General features: G+C 38.1%; 1 protein-coding gene across 15 annotated transcripts in view; it reads left to right on the top strand.

The window, feature by feature from the left end:
* Positions 1-18,462, top strand: part of LOC110838850 (Lost PHDs of trr) — a 180,262-nt gene that overhangs the window by 43,438 nt on the left and 118,362 nt on the right. For 14 of the 15 annotated variants that reach the window (XM_087348840.1, XM_087348838.1, XM_087348839.1 and 11 more), the window contains 8 exons: positions 255-383; positions 2,469-2,585; positions 3,523-3,661; positions 4,864-5,007; positions 6,157-6,315; positions 10,076-10,193; positions 11,362-11,573; positions 13,772-13,896. In XM_087348840.1, coding sequence (XP_087204966.1) covers positions 255-383; positions 2,469-2,585; positions 3,523-3,661; positions 4,864-5,007; positions 6,157-6,315; positions 10,076-10,193; positions 11,362-11,573; positions 13,772-13,896 — 1,143 coding nt within the window. The remainder of the gene's footprint in view (positions 1-254; positions 384-2,468; positions 2,586-3,522; positions 3,662-4,863; positions 5,008-6,156; positions 6,316-10,075; positions 10,194-11,361; positions 11,574-13,771; positions 13,897-18,462) is intronic. The other variant, XM_087348848.1, reaches the window with a different exon arrangement.

The following is an 18,462-nucleotide window of genomic DNA, read 5'->3' as shown; positions in this document are numbered from 1 at the left end:
TCAAGCAGTGAGGACATGGCTACGTGCACAGGACAAGAGCTGGTACCGGCAAGGCATGCATGCACTGGTTCCACGATGGCGTAAAACCGTACAAGTTGATGGGGACTATGTGGAAAAATAGTATGTGTAAAGGAGACATTGATTTATATTGTTACTAAATTTCAGCCATCTTGAGTAAATATGTTCCGAGGAAAAAAATGTGGGGCATTATTTAATGAGCGACCCTTGTATTTAATACACATTTATTTTCACAGGAGGCATTTTTTGGTCGAGATTTGTTGGATACAACAAAGGAAAAGGATGTGGACAGCAGTAGTGACTCTGACGATGAGCGTGCTTCACCACTACAAGTTAGTGATGATAAGATCATACAGCTGTCGCAGGTAGGTTTAGTAGGTACTCTTTTCTGAATATGATTTTGAGGTAGAAAAATAGTTTTATGCTGGGTTTCCTGGATAATTGTGCGATGATCGTTCCTCGTGCTAAACGTTTGCCATGTTTTGCAAGTTTTCTGATTATCGCAGATTAAATTGAGTGGTTTGCTTCACCCAGAATTGCTGTCTTCTTTGACAATAGCACTGTTTGGTTTTGTGGAACCATACACTTCTTGAGGCGTGAATTTTATGTTAGGAATGTAAAATTTTATTCATGTACATCTAGTTGGTTGAACATATAAAATAGTCTTGATAACTAACTTGGGGTGATCTGGGGTAATGAGATTGATCATCCTTTTCTGCAAGTTCTGGTCTGTTGTTACACTCCATGCATTTTCAGTGTGGGAGGAATGTCTCTTGGGCAAGGAAAGAATTTTTTTTTTGCAGGGCTATTAGACTGGTTTGACTGTACTGTTTGAGTAGCATATCATGGATTTAGGAACATAGAAAACAAAACTTCAAGTTGTGGAAGGCTGTACCAAAAATCATGACCATATTCATACTGTCTGAAGCCAAATTAGCTGGAGTAGTGCATTTTATGATTAGACAGCATAATTTAATGCATTTTTCCTACAGCACTAGTAGGTGGCATTGTATTGTGTCACCCTGCAGATTTTATAGTTCAGATTAGTTGGTATCAGTCTTAACATATTCCCAGAGTTTTGTTGACAAGGAAGCTTGACTGTGGATTAATTTAAAACTTAAGATCTGCCCCACAGCACAAAGTATCTAAGCAGAGCCCAGGATAACTGTGGGTAGTAATGAGGCTGTTTATATGCAAATTTTTCTTATGGTATAATAAAGTTTTTGAAAGAATTACTCACGTGCAATATTTTGTTTGTGTTCAAAGATCACAAAACTAAACAATAATAATAATAATTTTTTTTGCTCCAAATTCAGAAATACGTATTGGTAAGTCGAGTTTAAGTGAGGGTATGCTTGCTGTCTTGTCCTCCCATCCATCTGCTATATAAATAGTACAGATTATAATGTACAAAACTATAATTTTTACTGTTTTGTTTGGTGTAAAATTCTTCTCTTCCCTTGATGTTAGGGAAAAACACAGATTGAGGGTGTTTGAGAAGGGGGTTCTGGGGAGATTATTTAGACCTAAGAGGGTTGAAATAGCAGTTGGTTACAGAAAGCTGCATAAGCAGGAGACTAATAATTTGGAATTTTTACCAAATATTATTACATCAATCAAATCAGTGGGGGAAAAGATGGACTGAAGAGACAACTCAGACGACCATGGTATGGACGGAAGGATAATTTTAAAATGAATCTTGAGGAAGATTGTGGGAGGGTATAGAGTGGATTGTTCTGGCTCAAGATAGTAAGTCGTAAGGCTCTTGTGAAAATGGTAATGAAGGTGTGGGTTATGAATAGTTGACCAAATTTAAACTTCTCAAGAAGGACTCTGCTGCTGATTGATTAATTAAATTATTAGTTAGTTTTGAGGAGCACCATGAAAGGACACCACAGTGGTAATATGTATGGGAGACCAGTTTCAGATGCTGTTAACAGCCCTGCTGCCAGCAAATACATATATTTTGTGGAAATCACTTTTTTTTTCATGTTATACAGTTAGAAACAGCAGATGTACAAAATTAAATGTGACTTGGCGAGGGATTGCTGTATGCAGTTGAATCGGTTGATGGCTGGATGTACAGTTCTGCAGTGTAGGATTCCTTAGGAACTTGTCTGCTGTCCATGTCCTTACAGTCCTTGATTTTGTCTCGGCCCTGGGTTGTAGGAATGTGCTTTGCCTGCCATATTCTGCTGTCAGAATTTCCAGCTAGAATGGTGTTGTATCTTGGTAAGTTTAATACCGAAATGGGAATCATCAGATTATGAAGGATTTCTTGTCTTTGTTAAGTAGAAAGTAAGGTAGGATGATATTACAAGGTGCAAGGAGAATATAGTAAGGATGTTATGTACATTTTATGAAGGGTTATTTTTATTACCTCAGTATTCTTTATTTTCTGTTGATTCTCATGCAATTGAAAATAATGGTTTAATTATTGATATACTTAGGATGAGCTGAAAGTAATGGAGGAAATGAAAGCAAAACAAGAAAAGGATTTTGATAAAGACACAAATAAAGTTGAAGGAAGTGAGTCTGGAAGCGTTCCTTTGAAATCTCCAGGGAAGGTAAGAATATAATTCATTCAACAGTAACAGTTTCTGATGTCTGAAACAACTTGCCCTTTTTTGGCACTGATTGAAGCATCACTGTGTAGGGACTGGTGTGTTAGCCAGATTTTATTACAGTGAACTACAGTTTATTAATTACATTGCTTTACTATCTGAACTAAGGCTTGCAGACTTGGGTTTGCCTCTCAACATGTTTAAACTGAGCTGTGACTTCTCTTAGCCTCCCATGCAGTCATATTGCTGGGCACAGGGATGTTACATCGAGCATAATATTTTCACTTCTTTGAAGTGAATACTGCGGTACTTGTTTTATTGTTTTCCGATTTGGAAAAGTAATCCATAACCACAAAATTTGATTCTGAGTGCATTCAGTTTTCACTGCTTGTTACCCTCTGAAGTTTATACAACCAGCTTGTGTCTGACTGTGTAGTCTGAGCTACTGACGCCATTGTGTAGATTCAAGCAAACAACTCAGTTTGAGGGTGATCACAGTTCTAGGAAATCGATAGAAATTATATTAGTGATTTAAAATGCAGTTGTCTATGAGCTTGACTTCAGGACTTGAAAATATATCATGAATTAAAATCTGAGATGAATATTTTCAGCAAGGCATGGCCAAGACTTTTGCAGAGACTGGCAAGAGCAAGTTGTAACAGCTGCTCGCATGCTAATTTGCTTTGGCGTATCTTAAAAAATAAACCACAAATAACAAATCACAAGTATTAACCCTTGTTATGTTTCTTTTTTTAACAATGAAAGAACATGCAAACATTTTTCCTACATTCCAATTTTCTTGGGAAGTTCATGCTTCGTTTTTAAAATGTATATGAATGTGACGAGGTGTTTATGGCAGGTGTGAGGACTGATAGGAATCTGGAGGCATTAGAAAAGGGAAATTGTTTCTGAAACATTTTGAATTTCCATATGGTTATAGGACCAGGATGATGGAAGTGATACAGAAGGTCTGAAGGACATATTACCCGGTGATTTGCTGGACACAGATCTAGTCAACACTATTATGAATGATGATGATGATATCACCAAAAGTGAGGACAATCTAGATGATATTGGAGGTAAGCTTTTCCTTTATTTTCTAACTGACAGGTTTAATTTTTTTCAGTGTTTGAATGTAATGGAATATGTGACATTTATGCATCAGTGAAGATTGTTACTGTTTCTCATTAAGCGAGTACTGGTGAGGACAGCATGGTGCTTGAAGTATGTTAATGTGGAACAGAATACATTTATTTAGAACTCTTTGTCTTGTACACTCTGCACATCAAAAAACCAAGCACTTACAATTTTCTAAGTCCCAAACTGGAAGTGATGTAAGCATGCAGCTGGTGCCATAATTCCAGTCATTTGTAATCACCTCATTTTGTCTGTATGTGGCTGTTTTCTGTTATAATTACAGCTGCCTATGTCAGATGTCTGTTAAGCAGAGACACCAATATTTCTGCCTACTTTCTACTGAGGGAGTGTAGTGGAGTCTGGAATTCTCAGTTTAGAAATTTCAGTATATTTACCCTTTAAAGTTCAGTGGTAACCATGTGTATCACTGCTTCAGCAATCAAAATTCTTTATTTTGCTCACAGAATGCATTTCCAGGTTTCTTAAGATTTTCAGTATGAACATTGATTGTTTTCCTCAGCAGCATTAATCAATTAGTCTTTGTAGCGGAGTAGTGTTGCGTTTTCTTTCCAAAGGAACTGAGTGTTAAGTATGAGCTGGGGTAGCTCAGTCAGTTTAGTGACTGACTACGAACTGGATGACAAGAGCACAGGATTTTTCCTCTAGCCTCTGAGTCCAGACTGGTTCTGGGGCCCACCCAGCCTCCTGTCCATTGGGTACCAGTGTTATTTCCCAGGTGCAAAGGGCGGCTGAGGCATGGCACTGGCCATACACACCCCCATCTAGTGCCGAGGTTAAGAACCAGTAGGATCTATAATTCCTCTCCCTTTAAGCACTTACATGGCGTGTAGCGGAACAGCTATACTTTTTCTTTTCTTTTTTGCTTCTTTTTACCAAGTGTTAAATATTATTTGGATGAGCTTCAGTTTCAAATGGTTAAATGTTTTATGTACACAGCATGTGATGTTAGATTCTTGTGTTTATAGTTTATCTGCTTTAAGTTACTTTGTTTTTCTGTTGAGATTCCTTCAGTACAGATTCGAAGTATTTTGTATTATATATTTTATCTGTGAATATATCATATTCACTCTCCCCTTAACATTTTAAAGAATTTTTTTTAAAAAAAAGCTGTATTTTCATACAGATGCAGCTCTGGCAGATGATTCATTGAATGATTCCCTGTCAGTGCCTGATGGATCTGCAGATGTATCTGGCACAAGTCATAAAGATGAGCTTGCTGACGTTCTTAGTCCAAATTTCAATCTGGAGTCGATGGTTAGTCACACAGGTAGGTTGCTGATTAATGATATATATTGGGTTGTTGCATTGATTTGAATTTTATAATTTATGGAATGGCGTTAGACAAAGCACAAAGGCATCTGGTTTTCCTTCCTTTCATTCTGTGGTCATAGTATTATTGTATTTAATCTGTGTAACATGCACACTTATTTTTGGGTTGGAAAATGAAAAAGTTAAGTATTTGTGAAAACATGCTTCGAAATACATAAAATGTTCTCGACTTAATCACCCTGACAATACTGGGGGAGGAGTGCAAATTTTTTAATTTGATCATTATGTAGTTTTCTCTAGACCCCATCGTCTTCTCTCTTAGGCCCAACTATCCTCCTCAACACCCTATTCTCAAACACCTGCAATCTATGTTCCTCCCTCTGAGTGAGAGACCATGTTTCACACTCATACAAAACAGGCAAAATTATTGTTTTGTATATTTTAATCTGTAGGTTCTTAGAAATCGGATCGGAAGACAAAATATTTTGAACGGAGAAGTAGCAAGCATTTCCCAAAGTTAGTCTTCTCCTAATATTCTCATGATTATAATTTTGATTTGTTATTGTTATTCCCAAATATTTTAACTTTGTCACACTTTCAAAGGATTTATTAGCCACCCTAATATGATTTTGCCCGCCTGTCTGATGACGGGATGCATGTGCTTAGTTTTTTCTTAATTTATTTCTTGGCCAACCTTTCTGCTGACTTCTAGTGAAACTTTATTGTTCCTCTTTATTGTATTTCTATCGTCACCCAATAAATTAAGATTATCAGCATATGCCAATAGCTGATGTGACCCATTCAATTGCAAACCCTCCTGCCTATCTTGGACTTTCCTGATGGCATATTCTAAGACAACGTTAAAGAGCAGTGGAGACAAAGCATCTTGTTTCAGACCGTTCTTGGTGGAAAATGAATCAGATAAATATTTACCTATATGAATTTTGCTACAGGTTTGAGATAACATTTGATTAAACCTGTTTCTCTTCCCTATTATTTAATCAGAACTCACATCTGTCAGCTACAGACTTGGGCTGCACAGGATGTAAGTATGTTAAGGAATGCCTTTATTAACAGAAGTGCATTAATAGTATCTTAGTTCAGAGATAACAGCTATGTTTAATTGACTGTAAACTGTGTTGAACAGGGCTACCCAACATGGACAGTAAGGATGTAGAGGAGATCTTCAAAGGTGTTCTTACAGATGAATCTCAAGAATCTGAAGACTCTGTTTTTCCGTTGGCTCCTGTTGGTACCCCAGTCCGCACATCTGCACCACACAATGTTGGCAGTGTTACCCATTCAGGTACTTGATTCTGTGATACATTGCGTGAGTGATTTTTGTATGTGTCAGACATATGTCTTAAGTGAAGGTGATATGTTTGCTGGTCTTTCACATAAAAGATTGAAGACTTGGCAAATCTTTTGGATTTGTGATGAACATGGTTCTTTGGGCAACTGTTCCTAGATTTTCTGTTATTCCGCTGGATTTCTCTGCTATATTCTCACTTATGTTTACTTATAGGTGGTATTGCAGAAAGTAAGTTGTAATCTCTGTGATGTGAGGTTAGAAAGTTTCCAAACTGAATTAATGTCGCAGATGAATCATACTACAGTGAAACCTCGATGCATCGTTTTCGAAGGGGGTGGGAAATAAAAACGATGAATGCGGGAAAACGATAGATGCGGGAAAGCATTAAAATTTTTAAAAAAAACGATGTTTCTCTTTCAAAGTTACTTCTTTGTACCAAAAAAGTCTTTAATGGTCAACTGGTTTGTCGAAACTTTACGTTTTAGACCAAACAGAGCACTTTCCACGTTCAAAATGTTTTCCTCGTCACGTTCACTAATATTAAGCGCATAAAAGAACGACTTCACTTTTGCCAATGCTTCGGCAAAACTCGGCAAAGCTTCGGGCTCGCATTCGTCGTCTTCCTCTTCCTCACCACTCCCACCCCCTTTGCGGACAATAACAGGAAGAATGGAAATACTATTACAGCCGAACTCAACGAAACGTAGCTGTAGAAGACCCTGAACCGCTGGAAACGAGATGAACCAGAAGAATGAAAAGTGCCGCCAGCCTTTCCTTTGTACTTGTAATAAAAGCATTTGTGAAGAAATTCACACTGCACATGCCATCTGGCATCGCTGGAACGAAATATGAGTGTACCCTAATTAAAATCGTAAAATTTCTGACAATGAGCACCGCCATTCACTCCAACCATCACCCCTGCACCGCTGACCCTCATTCCAAAAGAATGTACTGGTTGGGCGGCATAACAGGTTACCGCTACTGTGTATTCCAAAAACATTATGCGTCTTTCGGTATTAATTTATCTCTAAACCCAGCATTTTAAATTCTCAGGAACGATCATTGCGGGAAAATTGTGGGCCGGGACTAAGATTTTTGAACGATCGATGCGATAAAACGATAGTTCGAGGAACGATAGAAGCGGGAAAATGTAACATTATTTTATATGGGATGTATTCGGGACCGAACAAAACGGACGATGCATCCGGGAAAACGATAGTTCCGGGAACGATGGATAGAGGTTTCACTGTATACCTGACACAGCTGTGATTAGTGATCCTGCCCTGACATATTTGCAGCTCGTCCCATTCTTTCATCTTTTATCCCAAACGCTTCTTCCCCACGGTCTGTCTTTCCAGCCAACAAGTAACTTACAGGTGGCCCTCGATTTGCACTGATTCAGAATTACGGCGATTTTGAAACCAGAAAGTCAGAAAATGAAAAAATATATTGTACTATTATTTATAACGTTTTACAATGTTTCTTGTACTGATTCTTATACTAAATCATAATTCTTACATTGCTGATTTTGAATAAAAATTATAAATACAGTCATCTCTGCAATTATGTATGTTTAGTTAACGTGAATTTGCCCCAATGAGATCGGTGAATCGGTAAAAGCTGTTTGCATATGCAAGTTTGCTCTTATGCAATTTAATTTGTGGCACTCTAAACTTTCAAAGAACTAATTTAATCTCTGCGGAGGTACCAGGGTTATTTTTACTACGCGATTTTCTATAGGTCGGCTTCTTACATGAATGCAACTATCGCATAACAGCAGAGATGACTGTACACATCAGTCACATGAAAGAATCGCAGTCAATCGCGGGTACCAATGAATTGCTGATTGTAAGTGTATAAAATATATTTTTTAAATTCCCTTTATTTTATTTATATTATTTCAGAGCTTTAAATGTAATGCCGTTATATTACTTGTCAATGTTTGGGTGCTGGGAACGCATGTCATTGACTAACATTGGAAGAAATGGTAAGGTTCCGACACATCAAACCATTTTAAATTGGGTAAGCCTGTTTAGGTCAACTGCTTCTGCCTTGCCGAAGAAGAATCCTGGTTGTCCACGGTCTGTGCGCAACCCAGAAAATGTGGAGAGGGCGAGAGTGGCCCTATAGCGGAGTCCATGATGCTCTGCTAGACGACATTCTGTAGCACTAGGCATGTCTGATAGGAGTGTGTGGAGAATGTTACACATGGACTTGCACTTTCATCCATTCAAAATTCAAATGGTGCAAGAATTACTGCCTCATGATTTGATTATGAAAAGGGAATTTTGCACGAAGCTATTGGAAATGATTGACACACTTGCAATTTCTTCCAAACTTGATAACATCAGATGAAGCCCATTTTCATCTAAGCGGGTATGTTAATAAGCAGAATTTCAGGTACTGGGCAGAAGAAAACCCACACTTACTGCATCAATCACCTTTGCATAGCCAGAAGGTCACAGTGTGGTGTGGACTCAGTTTATTTGGCATTTTAGGACCATACTTTTTTGAAGACAACAACGGACATTCATTTACGGTAACTGCTGAGCGTTATGTGGCCATGCTTAACAAATTTATTCTGCCAGAACTACGCCGACGCCACAATGATATACGCTTAGTATGATTTCAACAAGATGGCGCGACATCTCACACAGCACGAATCTTAATGCAAACAGTTCGAGAAATGGTGATGTCGCTTGGCCTCCACGCTCTCCAGATTTATCCCCATGTGACAACTTCTTAATGGGGATATTTAAAGCAGAAGTTCTACGAAAATCGACCTCACACCATTGACGAGTTGAAGGAATCCATCAGGACTACCATTCTGCAAATTCCAGTGGAAATGCTGAAGAAGACAACGGACTTTCTCAGGCAACGTGCAGAGGATTGTTTGCAGAACAATAGAGCTCATCTGACTGATGTTGTCTTTAAAAAGTCGTTATCACATGATATGCTTTTCTACAGACTTCACAAATCTGTAAGTGTTTATTATATTAACTGAAAATAAATTACCCATTTCACAAATTTTTAATTGTTTAATGTATTCTGCCGCACCTGTAAAAGAGTTTCAATTCCATTTACTCCGGTTCGTCCAGGAACGCATCCCGGCGTAAATCGAGGGCTACCTGTACTTGTTTCTCTGATACAAATATTGATGTGGGCAAAGTAAAGGCACATCCTTCTTGATCGAGTTCTGCACAAGGACATGGAAAGGAAGCTGCAGAATTGTCAAGTGCAACAATTGAAGAGAAAGTCCTTTTGTCCACTTCCAATTCTGTTGTTATCTTGGAGATGGATGAGGAGGCCCAGATTGATGCTGTGTTTGGCCATGGTGGATTTATCTGGTCACTCCAGCCAGATGTGGCGCCAGTGCTCCTTGACCCTAGTCTCGATAGAAAGGCTGGTCTGCTCTATGTAGACTTTACCGCATTCGCGGAGAACGCTACATATGCCAGGAGTCCCGAGTCATCCTTCACTGGCCAAAGGAAACTGGGATATTCTTTAGGGGAAGGCCTACAGACTTGATGCTATGTGGATTGTTATTGATACATGGAGGACTGCTGTGTAAGGCCATCACTTACTGCCATTTAGAAGTATGTTCTCTTGTAGACTTGGACAAAATGTGGATATAATGGCACAGCACATTAGGGAAGGGTTTAAAAATTAATTATGCTTTTTGTATGGATATTTAATGTGGGAGAAGTGTAACCTGATTTAACCTAATAATGCTAACACTGTGTGGATCTTTCAGGATTGCAGTCAGGCGTAACAAGGGCTCAAGTGTCGGGTTCTCTTCCTTCAGTTGGTCAGCCAAACTTGTCACCAGTGAGCTTCCCACCACCATCTCCATACCACTCTGAGTACAGCAAGTAAGTGGCAGTAGCAGGTGGCTTACTCAGAGCAGAACACTGCGGTCATATAAGTAGCTTAGCACATAATCTCAGTACTGAATCACCTGATTGACTGATTTAAATTTGGATTAGAGGCTTCAGTTGGCCTTTTTGTGAGGTTTCATTAATTTCCTCAGTAACTGGAAGGGACTGGATTTATAGTATCTGCAGCTGTTGTTGAAGTAAAATGGATAAAGGAGGAAGTGCGATCTTTGTGTCCGTAAGTTTAAATGTGTAGCAAATAAAAAATCTTTTCCAGTAAAAAGTGCTTAAAGACTAAAGATCGTTTTACATGGTTCTGATTGGAAAGGTACTGTGTTGACCTTGTGAATGCAACCAGTAGTCCTGGTTAAGTTTTGTATGTGCCATATTGGTGTTTGTTTAATGAACATTTGTCACACTGTGTTTTTAACTTTTAAGTGTTCTTCATGCTCTGGTGTGGGCAAAGAACATCTTGTCTATCACATTTTGTCTAGGTACAGAATAAGGCAATGGCAAACCACTTCTGGATCATCTGCCAAGAACGTATATGAACAGGTCCCAGTCCGAGAAAAGGATGGAAGGATCCTGTTCATATGGACCTGTCGTCAGACAGAACACTAAATAAATAAATATAAAGTAGGCAATGCCCATGACTTCAGGTCATTCATTGTTGGAGCACTTTTCTGCAACAGTGTGAACTATTGTTGGAACACATTGTTGAGGCAATCTGAACCAGGCTTGTCATGTCACATTCTTGCATTAGTGACCTCTCATCACTTTATTACAACAGTGATGTTGGATACAATTGGATGCATTTATTATTCTCTTCGTTGCTTTGCTGATGATAGTGCCCATGATCTGACATGAGGAAGACCTCTGGAATACCAGTGTTGGTCTTCTGGGTTGTAATGCTATTAGGACTTGTAGGTAGATACCTGAGTTTTGTAAGAATACCTCAAATTGGTGGCAGTGCATTTCTTTGAAACATTTGGTATATACCTACAAGTTCAACAGTGTTGCAACTCAGAAGACAAACATTATCATCTTCATGAGAACTGCAGCTCATCATGTGGCTGGAAGAGAAGCCCACTGTGAAGTGTTGCATTGCTGCAGGGTGTACACACACACGTACTGTGATGAAGATTTCTCTTTACGTATGTTGCAGTAGTCCATTCTCAGAACCACCAAGCCCTTGGTTGTCTCAAGCGGATGTTGAGGGCTTTGCAGAGGGAGGTGCTGCCTCCACTTCTGGATCGTCTGTAAACAAGCAGAGTATTTTGAAAATAGAAGCAGATGAAGAACTAGGAAGTAATGCGACCATATCGTCTGTGTTATATGCTAACGTAAATCATCCTGAGTGGAAAAAGGAATTTCCTGGTAAGTTGAGTGCCCGCTGTTTGGCTTTGTTAACATTTTAGCCAGCAAGGGGAAGAGTTGAACACTGCTGATGCCAGAGAGAAAGAGGGGAACTTTTATCAGTGGCATTTACACTCGATGGCAAATCATGATTGTGTACTGTGACTGAAGTTCCTAATCTTTGTAATGTAATGCATAACTAAAAATGCACCCTTGCCCCTAAGAAAACCAGTTCCTTTATTGCTCACCTTTATAGGCTTTTCCTGTACATTCCTTTGCCCAGGCTAATATTTGCAAAAGAAATTCTGCCTGATCATTGTGGTATGCACACCAAGTGAGAAGGATGGCCTCGTCTCCAGCCTCACCTGCGCACACACTTGCCCCAGATCTCCAAGCCATCCTTGACCTGTCCCAGACTAAAGGGAGTTAGTTCCATAGCCTGTGATTGGTATAATTTTGCCCTGACTCATCTGAAAACCTGAATTTGACTCCATTAGTCAGACAAGGATCCAGGTATGACCTGCATCAAAACCCCTACCAGACCGCAGTTCTGGCACTACTATGTGCATTTTGATACTGAATCTAGATCTCACTCATCAAACAAATGAAATGCAATTATATAAGTTACAGACTGGAATATCCCACACAAAGTGATGTCCATTAGCGTGGGATATCCAGGGCATAGCAGTGAAGGGTTTAATAAAATTATATGACTGTAGTGATAATACCAACATATTGTTTTCCCAATCAGGACTACAACTACAACTAAATAAATCATGAAAGTCATTTTAGTTTTTGTATGATTTAATTAAAATATGTGCATTTTGTTATTATTTATGTATTTGCTGATTGAAGTAAGGAGTACAAGGGACATGTATCTATCAAGATCAGAAATGAACATTCAGATAAGGCAATTTATGATTCACTACATAGCAGTTCAATTTGAGAAATTATTATAATTTGTTTGGACATTATCCATTGACACACAAATTTGCTCATATATAACAACTAAAGCATTAAAAATTCTGAAATTCATTATGTTTCAGAGACTGTCCCTGTCTCTACCTCTACAGTGAAACCTCGATGCATCGTTTTTGGCGGGGGTGGGAAATAAAAATGATGAATGCAGGAAAACGATAGCTGCGGGAAAGCATTACAAATTTAAAAAAAAACTGAATGTTTCTCTTTCAAAGTTACCTCCTTTTACCAAAAAAGTCTTTAGTGGAAAACTGGTTTGCCGAAACTTACGTTTTAGGCCAAACAGAGCCCTTTCCACTTTCAAAATGTTTTCCTCGTCATGTTCACTAGTATTATGCACTTCACTTTTGCCAATGCAGCATGTGCTTCGGCAAAACTCGGCACAGCTTCCTTACCACTCTCACCCCCTTCGCGAACAATAACAGGAAGAATGGAAATACTATTACTGCCGAACTCAACGACACGTAGCTGTAGAAGACAGGAGATGAACCAGAAGAATGAAAAGTGTCACCAGCCTTTCCTTTGTACTTATAATAAAAGCATTTGTGAAGAAATTCACACTGCACATGCCATCTGGCATCTCTGGAATGAAATAAACTCGTAAAATTTATGACAATGGGCACCTCCCCTCATTCCAAAGGAATCTGTGCTGGTTGGGTGACATAACAGGTTACCGCTACTGTGTATTCCAAAAACATTGTGCGTCTTTCGGTATTAATTTATCTCAAAACCTAGTATTTTGAATTCTAAAAACATCGCGTAAATTTCTTTATAATTTCTCAGAAACGATCATTGCGGGAAAATTGTGGGCCAGGACTAAGATTTTTGAACGATTGATGCGATGAAACGATAGTTTGAGGAATGTTAGAAGCGGGAAAATGTAACATTATTTTATATGGGATGTATCTGGGACGGATCAAAACGGACAATGCATCCGGGAAAACGATAGTTCGGAGAAAGATGGATAGAGGTTTCACTGTATATAAGAAGGTACCTACTATGGAGCCCATTAGGTAAACTAGATGAATACTCCAAAAAACAATGGATTATATCCAGATGGAATATAATAATACTAGTATGCCACTGTGGAAGGCTATGGATTTATGGGTCAAATTTTGTCGGAATTTGAAGATAGTGGCTGCAGTCGCAACTGACACCACGCTCTTCGTAGCTGTTTGTAGACAGAGCATCCGAATTTTTTACGTATACAGAAGGCACTCATTGGTATGCATTGTTCACAGTCTGGGCTGATCGATATAAACAAATTTTGAAGAAGTGGCGTGCTTTGCCGTCAGATCGGAAAGCTCCTTTTCTGCAGCAAGCCAGGGAGAACCGAGCCGCACTTAGAATGAGGAGGGCCCAGCAGGTCAGTCAGTCCATCTTATGTTATATGTTTTGTAACTGTAATGGAGATCTTTGTTTTGACCATCAGCAAACCATTGCAAATTGTACCAATGGTGTGGATTCACTTGCAAGTTTAGACTTGTTTTACAGTACCATTAATTTTAAATTATGGTAATTTGTCAGCTTAATAATAAAAGAGTGTATTTGTAAATAAATTATTGATAAATTCCTTATCTTAATTGTAATATGTATAAACAGTATAGAGATTTACTGACCCACAGTGATGGATTGTCCTTGCACAATCTGTTTTCTTTCCGTGTTGGCTGGTAAATTTGACCATATTGTTCTTTTGTGTATGTAGTGGAAACAGATTTGCATAGAAGTACATATTATAAAATGCACAGTTGTGTTGGTAGTTGTCATTTGCCTGAGGTATATTTGATATAGGAGCATTCCATGAGAAATCAGCACATCTTACAGTCTCATGTATGCTGAGTGTAATGAAGTGTGTGTCATGTGCAATCACCTACTACAGATGCTTATGTGAAATTTTTTGTATTGCTACTTTATTTACTGGAGGAGATATTGTAATTTAAATCTTTGAACAATGGGGAAAATATGCCTCATGAATGATCATGAATTTGATCCTAGCTCTGGTTTCCGTGACAATGCAGTGCTGAAATTGGCGTTCTTTTAAGTCATTAGCAGTGAACTTTAAAATGATGTATGATAGAACTTTATTACCATACTAAAGCAGTTTAATGTTACTAAATTTCAAATGTGACCTTGAGTGTTTTAATTAACTAAAGTTTAGAATTCTGAAAAAAATAAATTTTACAGGTTAGTACCTGAAGGTGTGAAGGTGAAACTCTAAAAACATATCAAGGAATTGAGTATTTTTTAGTGTTTACAAGACAAAAGCATGGTTTATTGTAAGCACGAGTAGGGCTTCGTGAAAGTTTTACAAGGCTCTCTTGCAGCAGATAGCAGTACTGGTATTGTGAATGGTTTACGCAGATTCTTGTTGATTCCTGATAGTTACTTTCACACACTCACAGTCCATTCCCTTTAATTACATGTTTCAGCCCAATGTGGCCATCATTAGGTTTGAATACATGTTTGAAGTCACTACATTGGGACAATCATTTATTTATTCTCTGTGTCACAAATAATGAGCTCAGTGAGTCTTGAGTGTTTTTGTAATCTGTAATAAGAAAATTGCAAAATTGGTAGATATGATATGTGGCTGTGGAGCATTACTTTACCTGAGCTGTACATCTTATAGTGTATTGTCGAAGAACGGTGTGGGGTTATGACGTGTTTTATTAGGGATGGGAGGGGTTAGTGTGCTGCTATGTGAGTGGATATATTTTTAGGTTTTAGTGCATTGTTTCAAAAATAGGGTTATTGTGGTTGATATGAGATTCGTTCTCATGTATTTCTTGTTTGCTGGCCAGGAATGTGTAGTATTTTTAAAGACTTTAGAAATGTTCTTTTTCTGGTTCTCTTTATTATTGTCATTGTGTTGTGTGTATTTTCATATGTGTGTCCAATGTTTTGGGAATATCTTAGGTTGGTTGGTTGTTTTGTATGGCATGAATGTATTTCTTATATCTAGTTTTCATCTTCCTGTTTTGGCCAATATACTTTTTTGGGCATTGTAAACAATTTAGTTAATAGGTGCCACTGTTGTTATAATGCTGTCTGTTGTTGTTTATAGTTTTGGTTGTAATATGTGTTAAATTGTGTTATGTGTTTTGTAGGCTGTATTTACATTTAAAGAAAAATTTCACTCCTCGATTCAGTTCTAACTACGGCTTCTGCACGCACGGGCATGTCCAAATTCTTATGTGGAAAATCAGTGCATGTGAAAGACCTAACAACATGAGGTAATGAAAGTGTTCTACACTGTGGCAGTGACATTGGCGAAATCAAAATTTTAGTGACACTGCTCAGGATGACAGTAGTACTGACAGTGAGAGGGAGGATAGAGTACCTATTTTTAAGATTCATTATTTACACAACTTCTAGAGGTAAATGTGATATTGCCTAAATTTTATTAATAACTTTTTAATATCAAAATACCGTGTGACCATAATGGGTTCTGATTGTGGAAATTCTCCATCCATAACCTGTGGTCAGAACTTAACCAAAGCCCTCCGCCAGACCCTGTCATATGAAAGCTAGAGTAAAGGAAAATACAAAAAGAATTTAGAGCATCAAGTGACATGGTTGGAAAGACCAGAGAAGTTCTAAAAGTTAATTGAATGCTTTACTCCAAAGCCTAAAACTGGTAACATGCTGAAAGATGATATTGTGAAGATTATTGGTGAATTTTATGACGACAAAATTAAAAACAGTCACTTCAGTGCAATGTGAATGACACATACTCATTATTAAGCAGTGATATCCAAATGTAAAAGTTTGAATTTACAAATTCTGTGCAGTAAAGCCAAGGAATGTAATTACAGGTGGGGCATTTGATATTCATTCTGTATATTTATGTAGTGCATAAAAATGTAAAATTAATTTTAATAATAGGAAGCAAACTGAAAGAACATTTGGGTGCATCTAGTACTGAAACAACTTGCTACAAAGACTGTCTGTCGTGCATTTCATTTTATCCATAATTGCCAGAATGTCACTTAGGAGACTGTGAGTACTGTTCTTGTGAACAAAATCTAAAGCAGATGCCTACAGATTTGTTTGAATTAAATGCATTTGATGAAGTGATGCACAAATAATGGTTACTGACACACAGATCAGCATTAGAAACTTATTCACTACAAGGAAGAACTTTTGTATGTTTTCTTTGGAAAATTGCAAGTTCTGCTGTATTATTAAGCCATAGCAATTCAACAGTGGTCTTTCCAGAAGTAACCCAACACAAATGAGTATTACTGTGTCTGACTTGTCTGAAACTTGTTCTTTTATTTTTCAACTGGAAGTACATGGGGAGCAGGTTGAATATTCTTCAACTGGGAAGTTTCCAACAAAAAGGCTACATCAGAATGAGTATTGCTTGTATGCACACAGTTGTTGATGAAATGTTGTAATAGTTTTGTGTGCCTTTGAGGTTTGAAGGAGAAACCAAGTGTATGTATGCTTACAAACTCTAAAACCAGATAAAATTCTTAACATGGAACTATATGGAGAATGAAGAGGGTACTCTGCCTCCAAATGTGTGTACACCTCTTATCAAATGTCTGGTTCTCGCAGTAATAATTCTGGCTGCAGTGTGATTGATTCACCATTTGACTTGTGGAATAATAATGAACTGCATTCCCGAAGATTTGTGTTTAATGATTCACTTTCTGAACAGTAGTTTCTTACATTCCTTGTGGCGAGTGAGAGAAATACCTTCTGAGGCTGTTGCCATAGCATTGTGATGTAGTGGTTGGTCCCTGTCAGATTGTAGGAATAAAAGTGGTAAATTTACAGTGATCTGGATAATCAGATAGCAGAAGGCCACTTCTGCACAGGATTTGAATTAGTGCATAATGTATGCTGTGGATGGAACCCTCCAGAAATGTGTATCACTGCTGTCAGCACGTTCAAATATCTGACAGACATTGCATGGGCAACAAAGACTGCCTAGCTTTCAGTTTTTCTCTCATATGGTGAAAACCACACTGTTTTAAGTTGTATTGGTTTTCACAATAAAATTTTAAAATGTAGTCATTCTTTCTCGAACATGATTTCCTGTTTTAGCACTTATTGGCTCAGAAGTAATATATTTTGAAGGATGACATACTTAATAACCATTAATTAAAAATTGGCACCACATGGAGATTGTAAGAATGAAGGTCTTCCTTTTGCATTATTATCGTCAGTACAGTTTTCTTACAATTTTCAGCCATCTTACTAAAGGTCCACAAGTGTGAAGTAACACTCTCTCCTAAGTGATGCACAGTTTAACATAATGAAATTAGCTGTAAGACACTAATATTTTGGAAAGAACCTAACCTAACCTGTATCATCCGCACTCAGCGGCACCGTGAGCATCTGAAGAAACCTCCACACCCCAACATCGAAACTGACCTTAAAGTACCAAAATAAAAGGTATTATTTGATCTTATCTTCTGCAGACCCTCCCAGAACCAAACCCCCTAAATGGGGCAGCATAACGTGGACGTGCCTCAAAAGTGTAATTCGAATGTGTCTGCATTTATTTAAAGAAGTGTTGTGCATGGATAATCTGCACAATGATAATAGGGAGTCTGCTGTAGAAAGTGATGCGTCTGATATATCATTGGGTTTCTCATTTATGATTAGAGCATGTCAGTTTATTTGTGTTCATATGTAAATGTTTTGTTGTCCCAATATATGGATGCATCCACAAACCAGAGGTTACAAAATGTGCCTGTTGCATGTGTCTTGTCTGTCTGCATGCATGTAACAAGTCAGGAACCGCAGAATATTTTTTCATATTTGCTGTCGGTAGGTTTTACTAAGATTTTTCGAAGTATTACATTTTTGTGTGCAGAAGTGGCTCGGTGTGTAATTCTCAGTCAGGTATATTGCCGTGGAACCACTGAGTGGGTTCCTGCTTGATGACATTGCCATCCAGCCAGACAAGTGCCAGACA

This window comes from Zootermopsis nevadensis, unplaced genomic scaffold (assembly GCF_977971745.1).
Source record: "Zootermopsis nevadensis isolate Lab colony 2312 unplaced genomic scaffold, Znev_1.0 Znev_ptg000013l, whole genome shotgun sequence".
Taxonomy (NCBI): Eukaryota; Metazoa; Arthropoda; class Insecta; order Blattodea; family Termopsidae; genus Zootermopsis; species Zootermopsis nevadensis.
The sequence above is the reverse complement of the archived record's forward strand: the minus strand, read 5'-3'. Positions and strand labels throughout refer to the sequence as shown.